Source organism: Myotis lucifugus, unplaced genomic scaffold, assembly GCF_000147115.1.
Source record: "Myotis lucifugus unplaced genomic scaffold, Myoluc2.0 scaffold_3, whole genome shotgun sequence".
Classification (NCBI taxonomy): domain Eukaryota; kingdom Metazoa; phylum Chordata; class Mammalia; order Chiroptera; family Vespertilionidae; genus Myotis; species Myotis lucifugus.
In genome coordinates this window covers 11,499,915-11,525,697 of record NW_005871051.1, presented here as the reverse complement: position 1 = coordinate 11,525,697, position 25,783 = coordinate 11,499,915, and the positions used below count along the sequence as shown (strand labels likewise).

General features: G+C 45.1%; 1 protein-coding gene across 7 annotated transcripts; it reads left to right on the top strand.

The window, feature by feature from the left end:
• The first annotated feature begins 187 nt into the window (after positions 1-187).
• Positions 188-24,911, top strand: IDH1 (isocitrate dehydrogenase (NADP(+)) 1, cytosolic). Of its 7 annotated transcripts, none has more exons than XM_023760790.1 (10): positions 6,031-6,221; positions 7,272-7,357; positions 9,843-10,079; positions 10,629-10,761; positions 14,836-15,127; positions 17,662-17,767; positions 19,806-19,983; positions 20,873-21,024; positions 23,747-23,887; positions 24,726-24,911. In XM_023760790.1, exons 3-10 carry the CDS (start codon positions 9,998-10,000, stop codon positions 24,890-24,892), a joined length of 1,251 nt encoding a protein of 416 aa, XP_023616558.1. In that variant the 5' UTR covers positions 6,031-6,221; positions 7,272-7,357; positions 9,843-9,997; the 3' UTR covers positions 24,893-24,911. The 7 variants fall into 7 exon arrangements, with proteins under 7 accessions (XP_023616561.1, XP_023616558.1, XP_023616560.1 ...); XM_023760792.1 differs by having other exon boundaries at positions 6,032-6,151; XM_023760791.1 differs by lacking the exon at positions 6,031-6,221 and adding an exon at positions 6,832-7,112.
• The last annotated feature ends 872 nt before the right edge of the window (positions 24,912-25,783 follow it).

Sequence of the window (25,783 nt, the reverse complement as noted above, 5' to 3'; positions counted from 1 at the left end):
GCCGCCGGCTCCGCCCTCTCCTCCCGGTCGTCGCGACGCTGGGATCAGCTGTTCAGGCGGAGGGAGTCCAGCCCAGATGGAGTCGTTCCGGACAGTTTGGCGAGGATCGGGCGGCCTCCGCCTTCCTGGAAGCGGCCCGGGCGACTGCGCACGTGAGCGTCAGGCGCGCCAGGTCACCAGTTGGGTGCGGGCTGCACGGCGGGTGTCGTTTGTGTGCGATGATGCGGGCGCTCGTAACACGTACCTGCGCTCGGTGCTCTCGCGGACTGGCCTGGACTGTGCAGTGGAGAGCACTTACTAGTAAGTCTACAGCCGAGATTGTTATGCTTGGGCGACTCTGCCAATGACTAGCCGTGTGACCTTAAACAAATGACTAATTTCTTTAGGCCCCAGACCTCTTATCCGTAAAAGAGGACCGATATAATAGTACCCACTTAATAGACTTTTTTTTGAGGAGGAGGAGGATTAACTAAAAACTGCACATAAACCGTTTGGCACAGTGTCTAGGCAGGGACGGGGAAGGGGCCACATACTAAACCTGACAAGATCAGGGGAGGCCAAAAGTAACCATAAAAGTTCCTAACTAAAAGCAAGTCATGGTGGGTACTCACTCCTAGGGCTGTAGCTTCCTTGATTACAGTTCATCTTTACCTTAAGTGAGCCTATCTTGTCTCTTTGCATCTAAAATATCACGCATTTTGAAATGTCAGAGTATTCTCCTTTTTCAGACTCCTCAGCACACAACCGCAGCACCAGAGCACCAGACCACAGAACCCCTCATTTTCATGTCCCCTCCCCCCCATACCATCTCTACAGGCTGGAAATGTTGCTTATTAACTATCCTGTACCCATCAATGTAAAAGAAGTATATGTGGCTTCATTTTACTTTTTGCACCCATTGCACATGCCTCCATCACCTTTTGAGCACTTCCTTACTTTCTTTTTCCTTTTTAAAAAAAATACATTTTTTATTTCAGAGAGGAAGGGAGAAGGAGAGAGAGATAAAAACATCAATGATGAGAGAGAATCATTGATCAGCTGCCTCCTGCACGACCCGCCCCACATTAGGGATCCAGTCGGCAACCCAGGCATATGCAATGAACGGGAATTGAACCATGAACTCCTGGTTCATAGGTCAATGCTCAACCACTGAGCCATGCAGGCCAGGCCACTTCCCTACTTTCTGACTCTAAAATATACCAGCTCTTCTTGAACTGTCTTTACCCCAGGCCTAGAATCAATCAGTTCTCAAAGGAGTCCTAGTTCCCTTTAATAAAGAATGCAAAGATGTTTTTAAAAGTCAGGAAATTCAGTTCTGTCTAGGATGCAATGATTGGCACTCTCTTGTGCTTCATGGGAAAACATAAATAAGTGTATCCCTCTGAGAAATTGATTTGATGGATCTGTTAAGCACCTTAAAAATGTTTACATTCTTTGATCCAACAATTCCAACTCTAACCATCTAGCCAAAGAAACTGATTCAAGTGTAAAATTAAAGTATATCTAAATATGTTTGTGACAGTTATTTAAAACAGTAAAAAGGAAACTTTTAATAAACATAAACCACATCAAAGTAATACAATCAAATGAACAATTATGCAGTCATCAAAAATTATGTTGGCTAAGATTTTATGTAGAACTAGAGGCCCGGTGCACAACATTCATGCACTGGAAGGGGGGGTCCCTCAGCCTGGCCTGCGCCCTCTCACAGTCCAGGAGCCCTCGGGGGATGTCTGACTGAAGGCGTAGGCCCGCCCCCCCCCCCCAGGCCTAAGACATCCTTAACGCTCCCACGCTCCCACCACCACGCTCTCCAGCCGTGAGCTGGCCTTCTGGCTGAGCGCTGCTCCCCCTGTGGGAGCGCACTGACCATCAGGGGGCAGCTCCTGCATTGAGCATCTGCCCCCTGGTGGTCAGTGCGTGTCATAGCGACCGGTCTTTCCACCATTCAGTCTATTTGCATATTAGCCTTTTATTATATAGGATTCTTCACAGTCAACCTTCTGAAAACAGTTTTCTTCAAAATTCCCCACCTCCCCTTCACACTTCAATCCCCTTTAGTTTGGTTTCTATCAGAATCATTTTGATAGGATTGTTATTCTTAAAGTGCTTTCCTGAGGTCCTCTTACTTGCCAAAATTATTTTCAGGCTTTGTCTTTCTTGCCCTCTCTGTAGTACCCCCCTCCTTTTTGGAAACTTTCTCTTGGTTTGGCTCCCATCAGACTCTGCTGATTTTTCTACTATCCCCAGAGAATCCTTCTCATTCTCTCTCTCTTTTTTAATATATATTTTATTGATTTCAGAGAGGAAGACAGAGGGAGAGAGAGATAGAAACATCAGTGATGAGAGAGAATCATTGATTGGCTGCCTCCTGCATGCCCCTTACTGGGGGCCGAGCCCACAACCCTGGCATGTGCCCTGACTGGAAATTGAAGCATGACCTCCCGATTCATAGGTCAACATTCAACCACTGAGCCATGCTGGCTGGGCCTCATTCTCTTTGGAGGCTCCTTTTCCTCAATGTGACTCTTAAATATGTTAAGTATTTCACAGAGTTCTTGCTGAGGTAGACATTTTTTCTTTATGTCCAGTAGTCCCCCACTTATCCATGGTTTCATATTCACATTTCAAGCAGTAATTTAATTTCAGCCAAACATCATTTATTACATTTATTTAATGTTGCCAAGTAATGTATTTTTTATAGTTTTGTTTCTAGTAATTTTGTCTATAAATTTGTTATTTTATAGTTGTACTAGAGGCCCAGTGCACGAAATTCATGCACTGGGGGGGGGGGGGGGGCGGGGGGAGCTGTCCCTCAGCCCAGCCTGCACCCTCTCCAATCTGGGACCTCTCAGGGGATGTCCAACTGCCGATTTAGGCCCGATCCCTGTGGGATATCCCTCTCACAATACGAGGACTGCTGCCTGCTTGATTGCCCCAACCGCTCTCCTGCCTGCCTGCTTGATTGCCCCTAACTGCTTCTGCCTGCCAGCCTGATAACCCCCTAACCACTCCCTTGCCAGCCCGATCGACGCCTAACTGCTCCCCTGCCGCCTGGTCGCCCCCAACTGCCCTCCCCTGCTGGTCCATTCACCCCCAATTGCCCTTCCCTGCCAGCCATCTTGTGGCTGTGGGCACCACCATCTTTGAGGGCATGGCAGTCAATTAGCATATTCCCTCCTTATTGGCTGTGGGCACCGCCATCTTTGCGACAGTGTGAGGGTCAATTAGCATATTCCTTCTTTATTAGATAGGATAAAAGGTAGCAGCATAAGGAGCAGATATCTAGTTTTATGCATATACAGTAATATTATAAGTCAATTCTAGGGGTCTACAAAAAATGTTTTCAATGATAACAGAGTTCCTATATTACTGGCTTAGGAAACACTGTTTTAGATGCTGACACTCCCATAAGTGTTACCTTCCTTCCCACACTGGGTTAGAGCCAAATTTGCAGCCCATTTTCAGCAGTGTTTAGAATTTGATGGAATACGTTTTGTGGTTAAATTTACCTTGTGATACTTTTTGTGATTAAATTCAAATGTAGGTTCTTTACTATATTCTCTCTTTTCTTCATTTTCCTCACCTATATTCAGTGGCTTTTATCATGCTACTAGAGGCCCAGTGCCCAAAATTTGTGCATGGGTAAGGTCCCTAGGCCTGGCCAGCGATCAGGGCCAATCTGTGGGGCAACCGGTGGGGCAATTGGGGGGCCCCCGCTGGCACCCGCCTTGGCTGGCCTGGGGCCTGCAGGCTGGGGGCAGCTCCTGCATTGAGCGTCTGCCCTCTGGTGGTCAGCGCGCATCATAGCGACCGGTTGTTCCACCAGTCATTCTTCTGTTCAGTCAATTTTCATATTGGGCTTTTATTATATAGGATATTGTATGTATCTTGAAGGCTGCCCTAAATCCTTTCTGCAACCAGAATGAATATAAATACTTTTAGTAGTGGCCAAACAGTAATTAAAATGTGAACCCAATATAATATGGAGTAAAGCTACAATCTCAGGTGACTTTGGGTCTCATATTGGAGATGAAATACACACTCAGACACTTCTATAATCATTTCTACAGCAATAGATGGAGGTGACAGCTACTTTCTGTTAATCTGCCTCAAAAATCAAGCACAGTGCCGTTTCTTCATTTTCTCTTAGGAAAAATACCAGTGCCCTCTAGTGTCAAAAATGCACCTGTGCAGTGCCCTTTATATCTGTTTATCCTCAAAGAGTAATTGTAATAATCCGATGCTGGAGATAATTTTAAAAAATAAATTTGGGGACAGGAAATCCCAGCAGCAATACACAAGCATGTTATTATCCTACAAATCACTATCTAAAATGCTCCTTTACCCCCATGCTTTTGAGAGGAAAGAATACACAAAAAATAATTCCCTGAAGAGAACAGATTTTTTTTTTTAACCCACTGGTTTCTCAGGTCTCACATCTTTATCTAACTTCTCTGCATTATCTTTATCTTCTAATGCAATGACAATTAGGTTTATTTGTAATAATGTATTAGTAATTATAATTACAGTAGTTTCCTTTTATGGGAGGAGGGGAGACAAATTCCAAGACCCCATATGGATGTCTGAAACCATAGATAGTACCAAACATTTTTCCTAAACAGCCATACCTATGATAAAGATTAATTTATAAATTAGACACAATAAGAGATTGACAGCAACTAACAATAAAATAGAACAATAATAATATACTGTATAATAATGCCCCCAAAGTGGATGACTTTGGGGGCATTATTACATAAACTAGAGGCCCCGTGCACAAAATTCATGCACTGGGGGGTCCCTCAGCCCGCCTGCGCCCTCTCGCAGTCCCAGGGCCCCTCACTCCTTACAGCCTGCTCGCTGTTCCTTAGCACTGCCACAGAGGTGGGAGAGGCTTTCTTCCACCGCTGCCGCTGTGCTCGCCAGCTGTGAGCCAGGCTTCTGGCTGAGTCATGCTCCTCCTCTCAGAGCACACTGATCACCAGGAGACAGTTCCTGCATTGAGCATCTGCTCCCTGGTGGTCAGTGCACATCATAGCAACCGGTTGTTCAGGTTGTTCTGCTGTAAGGGTCACTTAGGCTTTTATTATATAGTTAAGAGTTACTTGAACACAGGCACTGGGATGATGCAGTATCAGGTAGTCGATCTGATCATTGAGCAGCAGGCCACTAAGTGACAAGCCTTAGTCACTAAGGAGTGGGTAGCTGTGTAGTATACAGCACGTATATGCGGGACAAAGGGATAATTCACTTCTCAGGAGGAACAGAGCCGGAGGACTGGAGGTTTCATCATGCTATTCAGAACAATGCGCAATTTAAAAGTTCTGAACGGTGTTTTTCTGGAATTTTCCATTTAATGTTTTCAGGACTGCAATTGACCAAAGGTAACTGAAACCACCCCAAGTGAAACCGCGGGTAAGGGGGGTGGGTGTTACTATATAGGCACAGACTCTGTAAAGACCCAGTCATTGGTGGTGGCAGAAAATATGTTCTGTGGCATGCCTGCTTGTGCAACTGCCCAATCCTTGGCATGCTAGCTGCGGGTGGAGTGGCCCCCAAAAGCAACCCGCGCTCATCGCCTGGACCACTCTTCTTTGGGCCAAAGGCGGTTCCGACTACCGCACATCGGGGCACGCCGGGCAGGAGACTAGCCCAGGCTCTCGGGCTCCCCGCTGGCCTTTACTGTGGCCCTGGAAACACTCCTCCTGCCCCTAGGTTGTCACGAAGCCCAGGGTGCTCTTGGGCGGCGTGGGTCTCAGAATACCAGCCCCAGCGCGCCCTGCTCCCCGGCCTGCAGGTGGCATTCGCGTCCTCCCACCAGGAAAAGCCGTAGCCAAGTTCGGGGGGCGCTGCAGCCCCTCTCCCGGCCCCGGCGCGGAGAAGGACGCTCTGCAGCTCGCTCCCCAAGCCCGGGATCGGCCCCGACCCCCTAGCCCCGCCCACCTCGGAGGGCTCGGCGCGCAGCGATTGGTGGCGAGGCGGGGGCGGGGCTCCGGAGGTGGGCCGAGGGGGCAGGGCCGGGAGGGGACAAAGCCGGGAAGAGGAAAAGGCTGCCCCGCCTGCTGGCTGGTCTGTCCCCGGGTTTCTTGGAGGCTGTGTCAGACGCCGAACCGCTGGGACCCGGCTGGGATTGCCAGTGTTTGCGCTGGTGAGTTGGGTCGCGAGTGGCTCTGGCGCCAGCCCCACCCCGACGCATCGCCGGCGTCCCGACCCTGCAGGTAACCGCAGGCTGCGAGGGGCGGCCGGGCCCTGGCTTTAGGGGAGGCTCTGAGTCCGCCCACGGCTGGGGAGAAGGAAGAAAGAGATCTTGGGTTTGGAGGAAGGAATTTAGCGGCGAGTTCTGGTCGCAAAGAAGGGGGCCGGGGATTAATCCAGGTATTGCACGTGGGAAAGGGAAGTGGGGAGGAAGAGGGTGCCAGGTGCCTGGATGTGCAGAGGCCGGCTCTCGGGCACGGGAGGGTGAAATGGGGCGGCGGAAAGTTGTCTGCAGTGACCGTGGACGCCCAGGTCTGCATGCAGAAAGGAAAACCGAGCGACGGGAAATTGCAAAGACACCTAGAAGACTGAGTCGTGGGTTTAGGGGGAAAAAACGTGCGGCCAGGGGAACCAAGTACAAAGAAAGGTGGGACCCGACGACTTGGGCGCGTGTGCTGCGAACTCAGACGGCGGGGAGAATGCCCCCGCTTGGGGGGCATGGGGTGGGAGGAGCCCCAGCACCCGTTTGCGGGGCGGGCGGAGTGGGGGATGGAGCGATCTCAAGTTCTGGGGTAGGCGTTCCCTGGCCGGTTCCCCACGCCGGTTTAAAGGTCCGGCACCCGAGAGGGAAGGAGTGGGCGTGGAGACCAGGAAGGAGGATCGGGGCCAGCTGCCGTTGCAAGCCTCTTGCACAAGGGCCACAAGGACGTAGGCAGGCCAAGAACCTGCTGGTCGCTGCGTCACTTAAGGGCGTACAAACCTCTGGACCAGCTCAGGGACGGCGAACCCCAAACCTCAGGACCAGCTCAGGGACGGCGAACCCCAAACCTCAAGACCAGCTAAGGGGCGGCGAACCCGGACGCACCCTCCCGCGTGTGCCCGCGCAGAGATCGGTGCTCCCCTAACCTTTAATTGTACGGTTTCTACAGACCTGCCCCTGCCCTTCGCCCCTCTGGGTTCACTCCGCACTGTACTTTAAACCAGATAAGCCGGGCCGTCTAAATCCTCCTGACAAGAGGGGTTTGTGTGCTGTCTTTTTAATTCCCTGTTTGATTTGTGGGGTGTTTTTTTAGGGGTTTTTTTAGGAGATAAACGGCACTCAGCTGAGTTCCCAAGACTGAGAGGAGTTGGAGTGATTAGAAACTGATTCACGGTAAAGGTAAGAATTAGCAATTCCTCTCCTTCGGTATTTTCTTTGATGTGGCAATACTGCTTTTAATTGGTCTTGGATATCTTAGAGGCAGGCATTGCGAGGGAATGAGTCAGGAATATTTTCAATAATAAATTGCAACTGACTGCTTCCGTGTTTCTTTCAGTTCCAGCGTCTTCTCTGCAGGAGACTATTTTTTTGCCCAGAGATTATTGTAGTTCATGAAAGCAGCTTTTTAAAAAAAATGGCTAAAAAAAACTTGGAGTTTATGAAAAATTAAACAGGGTGAGCAGCCCTTTTTTCTTACACTAGTCAACATTAGTCCAGGCTTGTTTACTGGAGTTACACAAGTGTGTCAGAAGATTAGAATTAGGCTGTTTTCAGACAAAAGAACCAACCTGTGGAAAAGTCCTTCCTTCTGAAGTTGGGGTTTGGGTGGAGATAGGAAATCTGAGGGGCAAGGGTAGACAAGTGAATCCACTGGGGCCTAAAGCCCACCTCATGGAATTCAAATCTAAAAGAAATAAAATAATGTCCTACATTGTAGTAAGCCAGGGTCTTCAATAAAGCTTCCGTTGTTTAGTTAACAAGTGATAAAATTTTAGTTAAGTAATGTGAGGAAAACCTGAAATACTTAAATTACACATTGTGAATATAGAACAATCACTGCTCAAAACATTTACTTCAACTGAGAAGGAAATAATTAACTAAAAAATATTGTCACTCAGTGTTGAAATTTCAAGTATAGTGTATGACCTTCTATTAATTGTATTTGTCATCCAGGAAAAAATAGCCAAGTAATAACTCTTGCATAATTCTATATAGAAATATGGCCATGGAAATGTAGTATTAAGACCAAGATAAGTTTGCTGCCTCTTTTTTGTTTTGTGGTAAATGCAAGAACAGTTGTCACAGTGGGATCCATGTGACTGAATCATATACTCGTACTTTAAGCTGTACTGTAAATCATACTTGAAATTACAAATGGGAAGTAATTGACTCATCCACACCAGTTTGTTCATTTCTTTTATTCTTCTTGAGTTCCAGATGGTTCCCCAGTAATAGTAACATAAGCAGGATTCTAGAATTGCAAACCTGGGAAGTGAAAATGGGCCTGGGGGTAGAAAGGTACCCTGGCTTGTCACAGAAACCAAGGCTTACCACCTACTGATCACGACATCCTTTAATTTGAAGGCCAACTACTTGAGCTCAACTTTTCAAGAGAGGCTGTTTATAGGCCTTTTACCTAATAATTTTTAAAGTCAGCTATACATCCAGGGGAGGAAAAGCAATTTGCAATTGTGTTGCTGGGGGAGGGAAACTTCCCACTGGTGCATCAGGAAAGGGAACAGATACTTTGAGCAGGCTCAGGGTGTCCTCTGCCTCTCAGAGAACATGCGTAGGACAGGGCCTTCCTTTAAGCCTCATAGTCTTGCTTTTCCAAAGCGTGCACCCCCACACCCTGTTCCTCAAAATGGCATCTCTTCCTGAAACAGTTCTCCTTCCCTATGCCACGCACTGACAGCTTACCTTTACCCACGAACAGCCAGCAGAACAGGACCGGAGTTGGGTTACTGAGGAAGAAGACAGGGACATGCTTGGGTCCTGAGCAGTGACCTTGTATAAACAGATTTCTCTGATTGAGAAATCACTCTTGTATTTAGCTCCACATCCTTAGTATTTAATATTGTCTCTAGGGAAGCAGTTCCACCAGGAATTCTTCATCTTTCACTTTTAGACTTAAAAGTTCTTTAAACATAAGTCACAAGAACTTGTTACATCTCCTTGAGGTAGTTATTTGAACCAAAACAGCCTCTTAAAAGAGGGGAAATATTAGCTCTCATTCTGTTCATCTTGAGGGCACAGTATAGTGAGGAGTTGAATAGAAGTGTTCAAATAAGCATGATATTGTGGAAATAATCTTATTTTCCAGGACAAACCGAATAATGATTACATTACTGAGGGCATGTTACAGGAGCAGGTTCCAGATGCTCTAGCAGGTGGCCTTGGGAAAGCTACTTCTCTTATATAAATGTAAAATAAGGAAATAATTCCGTCTTTCAGGGTTGTTGCGAGGGTTAACTCAAACCACACATGAAGCATGTAACACAATGCTTTATGTAGAGAATGTGCTCAATGCTAATGGTAACTGTAATTACTATTAGCTTTTCATGCAGTCATGCTACTATGAATTATTCTTTTAGTAGTCCCCAAATGTTTCTATTTTGTTTTTATACTAGTGATACTGTGCAGGAACTTCATTTCTTTACTATGATCTTTTCTTCTTTCTTTCCTTTTCATTCAAACTGACCTCATCCAGCACCCGACTCACCTTCTCCCTTACATGTCCAATCCCTTAAGCATTAAGCCCTCAGGACTATGAGGTTCTGGTCAACATCAAATAATCTTAAGAACAAGGCCTCGGGTCTTTTGACCACAGAGACAGAGTTTCAATTAAACTAAAGATGGCATCTAGGCCTCAGTTATATTTTAGCTCCAGACCCAGAAAAGTGGTGAAACCAGATGAAGCGACACCATGGCTGACATCAGGACCAGATGCACTGATCAACACGCCCTACCCTAGCGCCTACCAATCAGTAGAGACCATCACCTTGACCATGACCCTAACTCCCTTAGTCACCGTGATGAATGATTTTCCCCCTATATAATCCACCCTCTGAAGTACATGATGGTTCAGGGTCTTTCAGCATTAGCTCACCTGTGACTCCAGGTGTGGGCCACTTCCTCAAGTAATAAACCCTTACTTTCTTGGCTGCAAACTCCTGTTCGCTTCTTATTGGGCTTTGATGCATGCAGACAAAGGGATCTCTTTAGTCCGGGTAACACTATCTATATATATAAAAGGCTAAGCGACCGGCTGACCGGCTGGTAGATATGACGTGCACTGACCACCAGGGGGCAACACTCAATGCAGGAGTTGCTGCTCAGCAGCAACTTTGCAGAGTGCTCTCTCGCTCTCTCGGACCCCTCAGGGGATGTCAGACTGCTGGTTTCAGCCTGATCCCCCACAGGCCAGGCCGAGGGACCCCCGCAGACATCCTTCAAGCCCTGGCGCTGCCCCAGGTGCGGCCGGCCAGGGAGGGACCAAGGGAGGTTGACTCCAGGGTGTGTCCGGCCTGTCTCACCCAGTCCCGCCCCGCCGGCCACCTTCTAATTAATTTCCTTTCCATGTGCATGAATCTATGCACTGGGCCTCTAGTAATGAAATAAATGACAAGATATGTATCTTCTCTTTTTTTTCTTCTTCTTCTTTTTAAAGGTTTAGTGAAAATGTCTCAAAAAATCCATGGCGGTTCAGTGGTAGAGATGCAAGGAGATGAAATGACACGAATCATTTGGGAGTTGATTAAAGAAAAACTCATTTTTCCTTATGTGGACCTGGATCTGCACAGGTAAATGAATTACAGTCATGTGCAACTTAATGACAGGGTCACATTCTGAGAAATGTGTGGTTAAGCAGTTCTGTCGTGCGAACATCATAGCGTGTGCTTACTCAAATCTGGATGGCGTAGCCCACTACACACCTAGGCTCTGTGATACAGTCTTTTGCTCTGTAGGAGAAGAAAAATAATTTTCCCTCTACCCTTCCGGGTTCTTGGCTGAGACATCCCAGTAATAAAAGAGAGATTAAAGGAAAAAAGAAAGTCTAATAATATGTGTACCTCCTGTATACGTGTGAACGACTCAAAAAAACTGAGGAACTCTCCAGAATGGTTGAAGCCACCACCTTAAACACTGTCTTTGGCTGAAGACAAAAGAAAATGTTGGTGGGGAGGTCAGTTATAGGAGGTTACCATGTTAAGCCGCAAACAAGGGTAAGGTGTGAGGCATATTTAGGTCTTCCTCCTCTGCATTCATAAGAGTCTGGAGCTGAGGTCACCCCCCTCTTCCTGGTATAACGGGAGACACCCTGGACAAATGGAGAGTTCCCTTACGAATGTAAATGTATTTTCAAGGGGTCACTTCTCCTTGGCTTTTAGAATTTCTCCCATGTCTGTTCCTTAAAATCAATCAGCCTAAAATGATCCTTAGGCCAAAGAGACATATTTTGGGGAGACAGTTCTGTTCCCCTGTGGCTCCTCAGCCACACACCTCACCTCTCCTGACTACTGAAGGCAGTTGTAACAATGGTACGTATGTGTGTTGCACTACAACTTCACCACTGCTACGACATCATTAGATGACGGGAATTTTTCAGCTCCATTATAATTTCATGGGACCGTTGCAGTATATGTGGCCCATGACTATTCCTCCACATCGCAAACTCAGAAAGTATAATCTTAAGGGATTTCAGGATATAACTAGCTTTTTTACATAGATACAGCTGAATCCTTTGAATAAAGCCTGGAAAGAGTGCCTGAATATGTGCCAATGAATCTTACTATTTTTAAAATATATTTTTATTGATTTCAAAGTGGGAAAGAGAGATAGAAACATCAATGATGAGAGAGAATCATTGATTGGCTGTCTCCTGCATGCCCCCCACCCCCACACTGGGGATTGAACTCACAACCCACGCATGTGTCCAGCCCTGGAATTGAACCATAACCTCCTGGTTCATAGGTCAGCGCTCAACCACTAAGCCATGCCAGTTGGGTTGCCAATCAGTCTTCTTTTTAAATTTGACATTGCTAGATATACTGGACTTGTAATTCAGAAGACAAGAAGTATAATGGGAACAACGTGATTCTCAGGTCTTTCCAAGCCTCTGTTTCCTATAAAGGTTTTATTTGTAATAAATCAGTCGCCAAGAGCAGTACCAAGTATTTGCAGAAGGGGAAATAATAGAGGTACATCCTTGTGTTAAACTGTAAATGAAGTTGACAAAATTTTGACCTTTCAAGCTCTACTTTCTTTTGTTTTCCTCTTTAAAAAACAAAATATATATATATATATATATATATATATATATATATATATATACACACACATTTTAATTGATTTCAGAGAGGAAGGGAGAGGGAGAGAGAGATAGAAACATCAATGATGAGAGAGAATCATTGCTTGGCTGCCTCCTGCAAGCCCCCTACTGGGGATCGAGCCTGCAACCCAGGCTTGTGCCCTGACCAGGAATCAAACCATGACCTCCTGGTTCATAGGTCGATGCTCAACCACTGAGCCATGCCCTATTTTCAATCCTTCTACTTAACTAGCCAGTGGACCTTTTCCCCTTTTTATTCCTTGCCTTTGCCCTTTTCATACAGTTATAGTACAGAAAGAACCCCTAAAGTTATTTTAATAAAACACCGACCTGTCACAAATGCCTTTAAACATTTGTGTCCTAAAGACTTGAGCCTTTGCCTGTGTGTAAAGTGTTCAGAGACAGATATGAAAGTCTGTGTGCAATGCTCTCATTTTTTCCCTGTGTTTTCATAAACTTGCTCATGCTTTTTGAACATTTGAATTAGATAGAAACAGAATTTTTCCAAGGGTGCAGTGACTGAAGACTCACATTTTAGCCAAACTAGTGGCAACTGGAAGTGTATATATCTTGACCCAGAATTATGCATTAGACTATGTCCTGAGGACCTGTTATATTTGCTTGGGTGTAGACACTTAATTTACATGGTGTCATTAGACACCCTTTTTAATTATTCTAAGCTTAAGCTGTTGATAATATCACTGTTGCAACCACAAGATGGAGCAAATACCTGCAGAGGTCAATAAAACATACAGGAAATGAAGCATAAAAAACATCATCCAAGTAGGTTTAAAGAAGCATTTTTACCAGCGCTCTCCTGTTTCAGGTGAGTGTGCAGAGCTCTTGCCAGTAGAATAGTTACAAAGATGCTTTGAGCCTCCGTAGCCTAGAGACAGAAGGAGTTTTAAACGATAGTCCTTAGGCCCAGAAAAAAACTGTCACTGGCTATAGACCAAAGAATGTTTAGAGGTTCAAACAAGTTGTAAGCTGTTCTAAAATTGCTATTATTACGTGACTGGTTCTTTTTTGAGGGGAGTGGAGGAATTAATTTGTTTTGTTTTCTGCAGACTGGACTGCGGTCCGGGCCATTATTCTTTTTCTCTTAGAAAGGTTAAGAAGAGAAGCAGAAATGGCAGGCATGTACTGCTATGCTAGTCTCTCCTGCTGAAAAAGCGTTCCTATGATCATGAGCACTGCTGACTGCATTTCTTGTTTGAGTTAGGAGTAGATGTTTGCAGATACTCAGCACTTCCTGTGCCAGGAGATAAGGGAGTTTGTGCTCTGTTACATTTATATGAATTAGCTAAGGTCAAAGCAGTCTGGAGTTCTTGTTGTTGTTGTTGTTAATCCTCACCCAAGGATATTTTTTCCATTGCTTTTCAGGGGGTGGAAGGGAGAGGGGAAGTGGGGGAGAGAGAGAAACATACACAGCTATTAGTTGCCTCCTACTCGTGCCTGACGGGGAGCAGGGAGTGAGCCCCAAACCCAGGGGTACATGCCCTTGACCAGGAGTCAAACCTGAGACTCTTCGGTGCACAGGCCAACACTCTAACCACTGAGAGGCACCAGCCAGAGCTGGAATTGTTTTTATTTGGAAATTTAAGATTGCTGCCTCTGCATTTGCATCATGAGTTGGGATAACTAAGGAAAGGAAATACAAGAACTAAAAAGAAATGTAGAGGCTCTGTGGTTCAGCAAGTTACGAAAGCTGAAAAACTTCAAAACCTTGGAGAACAGAATAGTCACATTACTGTTTTGTTTTTCCTATTTTGGACAAACTATTCCATACTTTAGATAAAACCTTACAATCATTGTCTGTGCTCTGTGAACAACCAACATCCTCTTCAGCTCTGAATCACTGGCAGTCTGGGTGTTGGTGTACCAAACTCTAGCTCTCTGGGGTATATAAAACCGTTGCTTGATTCCATTACTTATCCAGTAAACTGCAGGCTTGTGTCCAGAACAGAGAAACTTACCCAAGAATTAGGGAAAGGTTCATCATATAACTACCTGGCATTAACGAAGGATTCATTAGTTTTTTGTCACTAAATGTCACATTTATAAATCCCACTACTTGAATATCAAATATAAGAAACAAAAATTTTAACCAACTCTGACCCCTTTATTTTTAGAGCACAGTATTTACTAAGGAACAATTTGCTAAGGTGGTGCTTGGTGTTGCATTTTTATGTTAATTATATGGAAGTCTGCCAAAGGGTTGCTCCAGCGCTGTTATTGCCTCTATATGGTGAAAGCTGGCAAAGGTGCAAAGCACAATGGTTTCCATTCAGTTTCCTTCCAGACAGCCTCCCACTGCAGCACAGGGAGCCAGGGCCCAGCCAGCGAGCCTCTCAGGGCTGCTTTTAGTTGGCACCGTCTTCTGTGTCTCGGGTACATTCATGCTGAAACGTGGCAGATGTAGGTATACGGAGAGCCTTCACTTTCTGCAGGGCAAGCTCTGTGTGCCAGCACCATGCAGAGACAGACAGACAGAATGGTAGCACCCTCCGTCACCCACCACTCTGTCTGGGTTTTTTCCTCCCAGCTATGATTTAGGCATCGAGAATCGTGATGCCACCAACGACCAGGTCACCAAGGATGCCGCAGAAGCTATAAAGAAGTACAACGTTGGCGTCAAGTGTGCCACCATCACCCCCGATGAGAAGAGGGTTGAGGAGTTCAAGTTGAAACAAATGTGGAAGTCGCCCAATGGCACCATCCGAAATATTCTGGGTGGTACTGTCTTCAGGGAAGCTATTATCTGCAAAAACATCCCCCGGCTTGTGAGCGGATGGGTGAAACCCATCATCATAGGTCGTCATGCGTATGGGGATCAGGTAAGTCATGCGGCAGAATTTGATTTTCCATTCTTTCTTCATGGCCTTTGGCTGCCCAGAAGTTCTTACTTACATGTGTTTTATGCTTATCTTTTGGTGACTACTCCCATTTGGTGACTCCTTACATGTGTTTTATGCTTATCTTTTGGTGACTACTCCCATTAAACAATTGAGAAATATATATCTGTATATTTACACATTTAGGTAGAAGTAAATACAGTAAGAGAGGCATCTGTCTCAACACACATGATTTTTTCAGACGTATTTTTTTTCTTTATCTTTTTGTTAATTTAAACCATATAATATTGACATTTTTTGTATGGATAATTTCCTGTGCTTCAACCAAATCAGTAATTCTCAACCTTGGCTCTAAAAGGATCCTTTTATAGGTTTCTTTGGTGTTTGTTTTATTTTGCATTTAAAAAAAAATGTGTTGTTCTGTTTTAATTCCAATACTTGAGATCCGATGAATCTGAATCCAATGGAATTCAGGCATTTTAAGCTCCCCAAGTGATTCTAAGTGCAGGCAGGGTTGGGGACCACCAAAGATTATATGAAACATGGTCATTTCATACATAAAAGGAAAAAACTAACCCAGTAGTTGAAAACAGTCGCTTTAAAACAGTTTTTTTCCTACTTGGAAAAGAAAGTTTCATTTCTGTACTTCTGTACAAGTAGGCTGGCTGCCAAATTACACAGAAAACCAGCCAACCAAACAAAATCAAAATTTCATGTTGAAACTGAGGCATGCAGAGTTTCATAGAAAGTAGTGTATGTCTTAAAAGACCCTGAAAACAAGCGTCCCTAATTCTGAAATCCAGAGGCTTTGGTGTATATAGCTGTTCTTGAAAGTCTGGCCAGGGCAGACCGCCATCTGTTCCTGGGACGGGGTCACCAGGTCAGTCACCAGGTCACTCCCTTTGTTCTATCCTGTGGCTCAAACTATGCCTCCATCCTGGCCTGTCCCTTCACAGGTACCTACCAGAGGCCAGGACAGGGAGTGTAGATGGGAGTGCTACACACATATACTTCTAGGAACACCCCTCTAAGTTCTTTTGAGTTCAGTGATGTTATTTTTGTCTGTTGTTGTTGTTGTTATTATTATTATTACTTGGCATTAGTCACTTGGAAGAATGATTGATCATTCTATTTGTTAAAGTCCAGATTGAAAATTCTAAACCTCTGGTTGATCCCCTGATCGTGTGAATATGCATAAACATCTACAAAGCATACATGGTGCTTGGTGCCTCGGTTCTTCCTTTTGAAAACAGAATAAATTACCATAGTAGAGGATTTTATATGTCAGAGGATTGTATATGTTAGGCAAGGGCACATGCCTGGGTTGCATGCTTGATTTTTATTGTGTGGCTACCTAAAAGTGAGCCTTCATCGTTATCTGACAGCTTTTACCAGCTTTCATTAGTATTGCTCTATACAAACAACCAAAGGATGCTGGTACCTGACTGAAACTAGTCTTGTATGTCATTGAAGAAGGCACAATGCAGCAAAGACTTAACAGGTGCCTAGTGCAGGCTGCGCACATTTCCCCACTAGAGCAGCTTCATGCCCACGAGAGAGGTGGCTTTCCTCAGACCGCCCTTTTCTAAGGGCCACCAACCTTCGCAGCTGCTTCCAGGATGGTTGCTTCATATGGACAAGTTCTGGGCGAGGCGTCAGCAGTGACGATAATCATGAAGAGACAGCTCTGAAGGTCCAAGGACCAGATCCCAAGTCTTTTGACCCTAGATCCGTGGTCGGCAAACCGCAGCTCGCGAGCCACATGCGGCTCTTTGGCCCCTTCAGTGTGGCTCTTCCACAAAATACCACGTGGGGGCGTGCACGTACAGTGCAATTGAAACTTTGTGGCCCATGCGCAGAAGTCAGAATTTTGTGGAAGAGCCGGTATTTTGTGGAAGAGCCACACTCAAGGGGCCAAAGAGCCACATGTGGCTCGCGAGCCGCAGTTTGCCGACCACTGCCCTAGATGTATATTTCCACAACAGCACAGTCCCTTCCTTGTAAGAGAGATGTAAGAATCAAGTGAGATAATAAGACGAACTGGTTACTCACTTAAAGCATCTGTCCTATAGTGAGGACAAGGCATTCGCTCTTCATCATCTCCAATACCACAACTAGTATAATATCACCCCCTATAGGAAGACCTCCCTGACCTCCAGGTCACGTCATGTCTCTTCCTCTGCCCTCCGATAGCATGTTTATCTATGCCCACTTTGGTAAGGGAAAGTACTTGGTTAATTCTCACTCCTCTCCATACCAGTGCTCAGAAAACTGCCCTGTGCGTGGTAGGCACCCAATAAATACTGATCTTTAACGTGTGCTACCACTGATTAGCTTCAGGGACTCTGTGGACCTCCTCATCCCCATCTCTGAAATAAAAGAAGGTTGAGCTACACTGTGCTATTTATCTAGGTGTCTTCCAACTCTGTCCTATGATTTTTTCCCCTATTCTTTGTAATCCTTGTTGGAATAGTTGTTTTAGTTTTAATACCTCTCCCTCTCTTCCCCCTACACAGTACAGAGCAACTGATTTTGTTGTTCCCGGGCCTGGAAAAGTAGAGATAACCTACACGCCAAGTGATGGATCCCCAAAAAAGACATACGTGGTACATAACTTTGAAGGTATGTAATTAAAGTTCATCATGATCATGTTTTCACACATCGTTTAGACAGCATTATTTCTGGTTGTTTAAAGTTTGTTGTGTGGCTGCCTAAAAGTGCAACCTGAATCTACAACATTACTACGGGACCTTAAATCTGAATAAAAAAGTAATTGGCTTCCACGCCTCCTCGCCTGGATAAGGGCAGAAGAGGGATTAGCCTCCCAATTGGAAATGCATATAGGCAGACAGGTTGATAAATAGGCATTTCTTTTAAATCACAAAGGGAAGGTTGGTAGGAGTCTGTTGTGCACGAATTATATAAATTAAACGTTAATAGCCCTAGCTGGTTTGGCTCAGTGGATAGAGCATTGGCTTGCGGACCAAAGGGTCCCAGGTTCGATTCCGGTCAAGGGCACGTGCCTGGGTTGCGTGCTTGATTCCCAGTAGGGGGTGTGCAGGAGGCAACCAGTCAGTAGGGAGTGTGCAGGAGGCAGCCGATCAATGATTCTTGTCATTGATGTTTCTCTCTCTCTCTCTCTCTCTCTCTCTCTCTCTCTCTCTCTTTCCCCCTTCTTCTCTGAAATCAATTAAAATAAATAAATAAAGACAAAAACGGTTGTGTTATATACTTGCTGAAATGTTCTTCTTGCCCATCTGCGTATTTATTCTGTGGAAGTAGAACATTTGTTTTTTGCCTTTTCTTGCCCAACATTCTCTTGCTTCAAAAGGTCCATTATGGTGAATTCCACTCAAAACAGGGGACCCTCTTTCTCTATTATTGAAGTTATTAAAAGCATTCACGCAAACAAAAATGCAAAAGTTACCTAGCTTTTGTTTTCCTTGCTTCCTCTAAATAATAATCCTTTTTAATTGAATTTATTGAGGTGACATTGGTTAATAAAATTATACCTATTTCAGGTGTACAATTCAACAATACATTATCTGTATGTTGTGTGTTCACCACCCCAAATCAAGTCTCCTTCCATCACCATTCATCCCCCCTTTATTTTTTTCTACCTGCCCCCTTCCTTCTGGCAATAACCATACTGTTGTCTGTGTGCATGAGTTTTTCTCTTTTTTCTTTGCTTAATCCCTTCACCCTTCTCACCCAGCCCCCAACCCCCTGCCCTCCAATAGCTGTCAGTCTGTTCTCTGTATCCATGGGCCTTGTCATTTTCATGGAACCTAGCTCTGTGGCTTTCAGCACCTTTCACATTCTGTGCCCAAGTTGGCCCTGGATAGTGGAATGAATTCAAGTTCTGTCTTTCAGCAATAACAAAGTTCAACTAACAAGAGTTGTGAAACACCAGTGATTACATGTAGCCTAACTTTTTCTACCAATGACAATGTGAACTGTCTGTATCCTCCAGGGAATTACAAGAATTTTCATTCTCTGGCTGAGGATTGAATGCACACTTAGAGTTTAAAATACAGATTTGAAAATTTAAAAGTATGAAAGGACAGTTTAAAAATTATTCATCCTTTCTTGAGTATAGCTCTGGTTCATATCAGTGGATTTTTGTATTTCAGTGTCTTCAGCTTCCTAAAAACCATATCTCTTTATATCATCTCTATTGCCCTTTTAAAATAACTTAGAATGGCCAAGACCAGTTTGGCTCAGTGGATAGAGCGTCGGCCTGCGGACTGAAAGGTCCCAGGTTCGATTCCGGTCAAGGGCATGTACCTTGGATTTGAAAATTTAAAAGTATGAAAGGACAGTTTAAAATTTATTCATCCTTTCTTGAGTATAGCTCTGGTTCATATCAGTGGATTTTTGTATTTCAGTGTCTTCAGCTTCCTAAAAACCATATCTCTTTATATCATCTATTGCCCTTTTAAAATAACTTAGAATGTTCTTAACTATGCCTGACTTCCCGCCTATTCTGTGCCTCAGGAGCTCATGGGATATTCAAGTTGGGAGCCTGGCTGGGACTTTTTGAAGCCTGGGCTTAGACATGGGAGCTGGGAATTGGATGATTTGTGGTTGTGAGTGGATTTAAACTTGTTACAACTGTACCCCATTTCTCTTTTTTTCTCTCTTTGGTGTCTCCCCACAGAGGGTGGTGGTGTTGCCATGGGGATGTACAATCAAGATAAGTCAATCAAAGAGTTCGCACACAGTTCTTTCCAGATGGCTTTGTCCAAGAGTTGGCCTTTGTACCTGAGCACCAAAAACACTATTCTGAAGAAATATGATGGGCGTTTTAAAGACATCTTTCAGGAGATCTATGAGAAGTAACTACAGTTCTTTTTTCCTTCCTTTTTCTCACACTGGCATCTATAGTATGGAATTTGCATACTTATCCCTTTGGTTCTGCGGAAAACTGAGTGAAAACCATCACTATCCCATAAAGTCAAGAGCGAAACAGATTTAATGGGAGTGAAACAAAATCACTCTAAGTTGCTTTTCAAAGATAAACGTGTTCTCAAATCTGGGTCCCACATTTTTTTTTCAGAGCCAGAATTATGTATTGTTTGAAGAAAGGTGCCCTGTTACTGATAGTTCTCATTTTTCGAGCCTGAGTTTCTGAGTGGGGCCCATTTCTATTCTGCCTGAAACCCATTGCCGTGATTGAAAACTCTGCTTTAGTAGCCTCCTGGGCTGACACCTACATTTATAACAACTGTAGATTCAACAACATGCGAGCATGGGTTAAATTTTAACTGCCTTTTAGGTGCAAGTGTTCAGGCCAGGCCACAATTTGCACATCTCCTTCATGAGACATTTTAATTCCTCTTCCTGCTGCCCATGTCCTAAGCCTGGAAGCTGTCCTAGTTTCCTGAAGGATATCAAGCAATAGAGTGGTCTTCCCCCCACCCCACCCCTTACATTCTTAAAGTAAGCCGAATCGCAAGAATCTGACCAGCAGTGTATTGAAAACTGTGAAAGCAGTGCTTGGGAAAGCCCTGTCTGGCTTAGTTCGCACATCTCTCCAGAGTGGTTGCACAGCTTGACAACGATTGGGCGGGGGTTTGAGCCCGTGTATCAGGTTCCTCAGTTTGTGCTGCTTCCACTGAAAATGCTGCTTCCAGCCCCACCCCTCAGCCCCCCTTCAGAAGCACATGACGCCCCTCACAAAACCAGTTTTCCTCCTTTTTTGTTCTTGTCTCTCTTCCTTCCCAGGCAGTACAAATCCCAGTTTGAGGCCCAGAAGATCTGGTATGAGCACAGGCTCATCGATGACATGGTGGCCCAAGCCATGAAGTCGGAGGGGGGCTTCATCTGGGCCTGTAAAAACTACGACGGCGACGTGCAGTCCGACTCCGTGGCCCAGGGTAAGGAGCGGGGGCACCAAGTAGAGGTGGAGCGGGCCCTGCGGCAGGTGGGCGATGCCACCGTCGTCTTCCGGTTTAGGAAGAAGGATTCTGTAGCCCTGTCTGTAAAAGCCAGGAAATGTGAGTGCTGCCCGGCACCCAGGCCCCTCTGCTCAGCTGACCGAAGAGGAAGTTGGGCTCCGACTGGGGCAGCTACTCCTCAGGGTCGCACCGGAAGTGGCTCAGTGGTTGAGACTCTGGGCTCCAGCCTTGGATGTGTTAACACAGTTTCCCCACTTGAAGTTTCAGTGCCTCCAACAGGCAGCCCAACTGCCTGGTCTGAAAATCACTCCCTTTCCTGCCTTTATTTCCCCCCTGAGAATGTGAGAAGCTAGGCCACTTGGCAAGGAGGGTTAAAGTGAGGGGCCTGGGCAGTCTAATAACCAAGGGGGATCTCTCCAAGAGCTCATCGTTCTTTTTTCATTTTTTAAAACAATCCTAAATGTTTCTTCCCCTAAAAACATAGCCTCAAAATACATGAAGCTGGAAGCTAGAAGGGAATTTTGAAATTTTTTATCTAGTCCAACTGCTTTCTCTCTTTCTTTTCTTCCTTTCTATTTCCTTCCCTCCCTTCCTCTTTATTTCTTCCTCTTCTCTTTATTCTTCTCTTTCTCTTCCTCCTTTCACAAATGAAGAAACTGAGGCAGTCATTGTAGGCACACATCCCGTGAGAAACAGCCGGGATGAGATCCAGGTCTTGCAGTTGCTTTTCCAGGACCCTTCCCTGTTCACTGTACTTACTGAGCTTGAACCACTGTTGTCTTGGTGCAATAACAACTATTATTAAGGTGAAGGTATTGAGGGTACGTAAGTAAACAGACCACTAGCGGGGAAACAGACACTAGACACCATTCCTCATTTCTCAACAGTTGATTGGCATCAGCTAGCACAGCAGGAACAAAGGGTTGAAAAGGAATCCAAGGGCTCACTCGTCTGGCAGCAGGAGCTACTCATGCCCTTTCAGCCAGCCCTGAAGGCTGCTCTGTGCGTGTTCACTACTTAGGTTGACACACAGAGGAACTGAGCAGCGAAGCCCAGGGCTGTTCATAGAAATTCAGAAATGTGTCCAGTGTCATCAACAGACACTCCTTCCCTTGATTTCCTCAGCACCAAGTGGCCCTTCAATTTCAGTGTCAGCTTGACACTCCCCTGGTGAATGTTTGTGTCGACTTGAATTATGTTTGCTTTTCCCAGGAAGTACTACTTTTCCTTTCCCTTATGAAAAAGTTAAACATCTCTTATCAGTTTTAAAATCAGTAGGTCAATGCAGTTAAAGGCCACTGTGATCTCAGATGAATGAGTTGCGCACCCTTTGCTCTCCTGTAGCTCCAATCCTCAGGATGCAGGAGAGGAAGGAGTGTTCCTTTGTGATGACTCCATGGTGGGTAAGGGACGTCCTTGTCCTCAGAGTTCTCTGTAAGGGACCCAGATCATTCCATCATTTCTGCATAGCCTCCTGGCAGCAAGAAGAGAGGATTTAGGATGAAATTCCAAAGGCACATGTCAGTTACAGGGGTTCAAAAGACTCTGAAATGGGAGTTCTGAAGGGCAGTGGCCAGGAGCACACTGATAGGATGCCTGGAACCAAGGCTGTCTGGGCAGAGCCCCCAGATAAGTGTGACCTCAAGGCAGCTAAACAGATGAAAAGGCAGCCGGCTGTCTTCACGTTATTCTTCTCTGGGGGAATGAGCTACTTTGGCCTCACACCAAACATTTCACCTACGGCTTCTATTTTGACAGTGATACCAACTGGTGTCTCCTAGCGTTACCGCATAGGCAAACTCACCATGGAGAGTGAAGTGTCCTGCACTTACTTCTCCAGTCAGTCAGTGTTTGAGAATTTGCTGAAGCCTCAGACCAACACAGTGACATGATAGGAACTCGTAACCTGCACAGGAATTTCTAACTGTGTCAAAGATGAGTTTAAGAAATTATTTATGCTTATTTACTTATTCTCAGATTTAGAAAAAATAACGGCCCATTATAAATTTGTATTAACTTCTCAGGTGCTTTGGGGAAATAGCAAAAGTGGAGAAAGGTGTTCTTTGAAATCAAGTGTAAAAGAGTGATAAACGAAGAAAAGTCAGTTGCATGGACTTAAAAGTTATAATAGGTTCCCAGAATAGGAAACCACAGAGTAGAATTATTTTGGTGGGGCTGTTAGAGTAAGGCCGAGTGGAATGTTCTTGGATCCACCCCATCCTCTCTTTACCTGCCTTTTCTTACCAGCCCCAGTGAGTCTGAGCAGCTTGATGGCAGAACACAGCTCACTGGTGCTTATTCTCCCAGAACAGGGAGGCATCTGCATGTAAGAATAGCAGTAATGTGCTGGGCTCTTCCTCTGTGGCAGGTGCCATCCTACAGAACAAATAAATTTCGTGTTTACTCCTGCACATACGTGTATTCATCTAATTCGTACAACAAGCCGATTAAGTAGATGTTTTATTATTCCCATTTCATAGGTTAGAAAACTGAGCCACAGTAGCTAGGAAGTCACAGAACTAGGGTGGAATGCAGACAGTCAGACCCTGAGTCCCCCGAGATCAGTAAGTGCAGGAAAAGGACTATGATGTTTGTTTGGCTTCCCGGGAGCCGTGAAGATGAAGTCATTTGCTCTCATACCTGAGCAACCCGGGGCTCTCCATGCAGTTGAAGCCAGTACTTCATGCTCTTCCACTTACAGGTTATGGCTCTCTGGGCATGATGACCAGCGTGCTGATTTGTCCAGATGGCAAGACGGTGGAAGCAGAGGCTGCCCACGGGACTGTAACGCGTCACTACCGCATGCACCAGAAGGGGCAGGAGACATCTACCAATCCCATTGGTGAGAGAGTGAATAACTGCTACACTGACATCCAGCCAGAGAGTGGAGATCCAAAAGGGACTCCGACGTGTTCCTTTGGCTGCCAGATGCTTTGTGTGTAAAATTACCACCACACGGCTGACCTGTTCCCCTAACGGGAGCTGTTTTAACATGCTTCTTAAAATATACGCAATATATGCTTTTTCACTTGGAGGGACAGTACATATCATAGAGGAGAATGTTATCAACAGCATTTTCCTTTCCCTTTGGTGCATTGAAATGTCACATATGGCTAAGAATCTAAGAGCCACACAAATAGATCCTTCTAACCATGCTTCAAGGATAGCACACATTCAAAAGAGATTACAGGTTGCGGGTTTGATCCCAAGTCAGGGTATGTACAGGAGGCAACCGATCGATGTTTCTCTCTCTCTCCCTTCCTCTCTCTAAACATATCCTCAGGTGAGGATAAAAGAAAGAAAGAGAGAGAGAGAGAGAGAGAGAGAGAGAGAGAGAGGAGGGGAGACCAATATAGACAAGAGATAGAAGAGATTGTGACCTTCTGCAAATCAGTAAGTGCCTTAAGCTTCAAGCTACTTCCACACAGTGAAAATGTGCTTCCTTGCAGCTCTAACAAAACCCAAAGCATTTCTCCTACAAACATGCAGATTTTTAAGTTTCTATTCAGTGAAATATTTCTAACTCTCCTAAAATTTAGAGTGCTTGAGGAGAGCAACTGATGAAGTCAGTCACCTAAATTTAAAAAACAAAAACCACTTCTATCTTTGGGAACTGAAACATTGGGAATATGTCTGGCTGGTATGATTGAAGTGTGTGTGCTTGTTTTTTGCCCTTTCAGCTTCCATTTTTGCCTGGACCAGGGGGTTAGCACACAGAGCCAAGCTCGATAACAACAAAGAGCTCGGCTTCTTTGCAAAGGCTTTGGAAGACGTCTGTGTGGAGACCATCGAGGCTGGCTTCATGACCAAGGACTTGGCTGCTTGTATTAAAGGTTTGCCCAAGTAAGTGTAAGATGCCGTGAGCTCTGTGGTCAAATGACCACTTTCCCTCCCTGGGCTCAAAACATCAGTGCTCTTTGGAAGTATATGAATTCATTGCTCATCATCTAGTTCAGGGCTCAGCAGACACTGTCTATAAATTGTCAGACAATAAACATTTCAGGCTTTGTGAATATACAGCCTTTTCAAAGCTAAGCAGCTACTGAACTTGGTGGCCTGAGAGCAGTCGCAGATAATTAGCCTCTAGAATGGGTGTGGCAGCGTTTCAATCAAACTATGTACAAAACTAGGCTGCGGCCTGGATTGGGTCCATGGGCCAGTGTAGTCTGCAGACCCCTGATCCAGTGGACAGCCATTGGGTGGCAAGGTTCCATTTAATTTAAAAAGAAAATTGTAGACAGAAACAAAGGGACCCCTGAGGCTATTTCAGTCCACCCTCTATTTTTCCACTTTGCAGAGGAGAACAGTAAGCAGCACAGGCGTTAGATGCCGAGCTGGTCAGTCTCTTCCTTAAGTATCTGCAACCAGCAGTCACACGTCGAGGCCCATGTATTGCCCAGGATTTCTCTGAGATCATGGTAACCCGTATCCCAGCTGGATTAGCTGCTAATCAGAGACTTTGCCCTCAAAGTCAGAGTTGTTTACTCTGATTCACCTCCGGAAACACTGAGTTTAACATCAATCCCATGTCCCAGCTGTGTGTCTTCAGAGATCTCAGTTAGGGTCAGTGCGCCCCAGGATTGACTTGGTCACTACGTCTTTTCTTATCTTAAAGTTGCAGCAAAAGTACAGCTCTTGACATGTCCTTATTGGAATGGTACCTTTGTAGCCTATTGATAGGCACCTATCAGCAGGAATTTTGTTGTCTTTTTGTGTTTATTTTTGGGTGTTTTTTTTT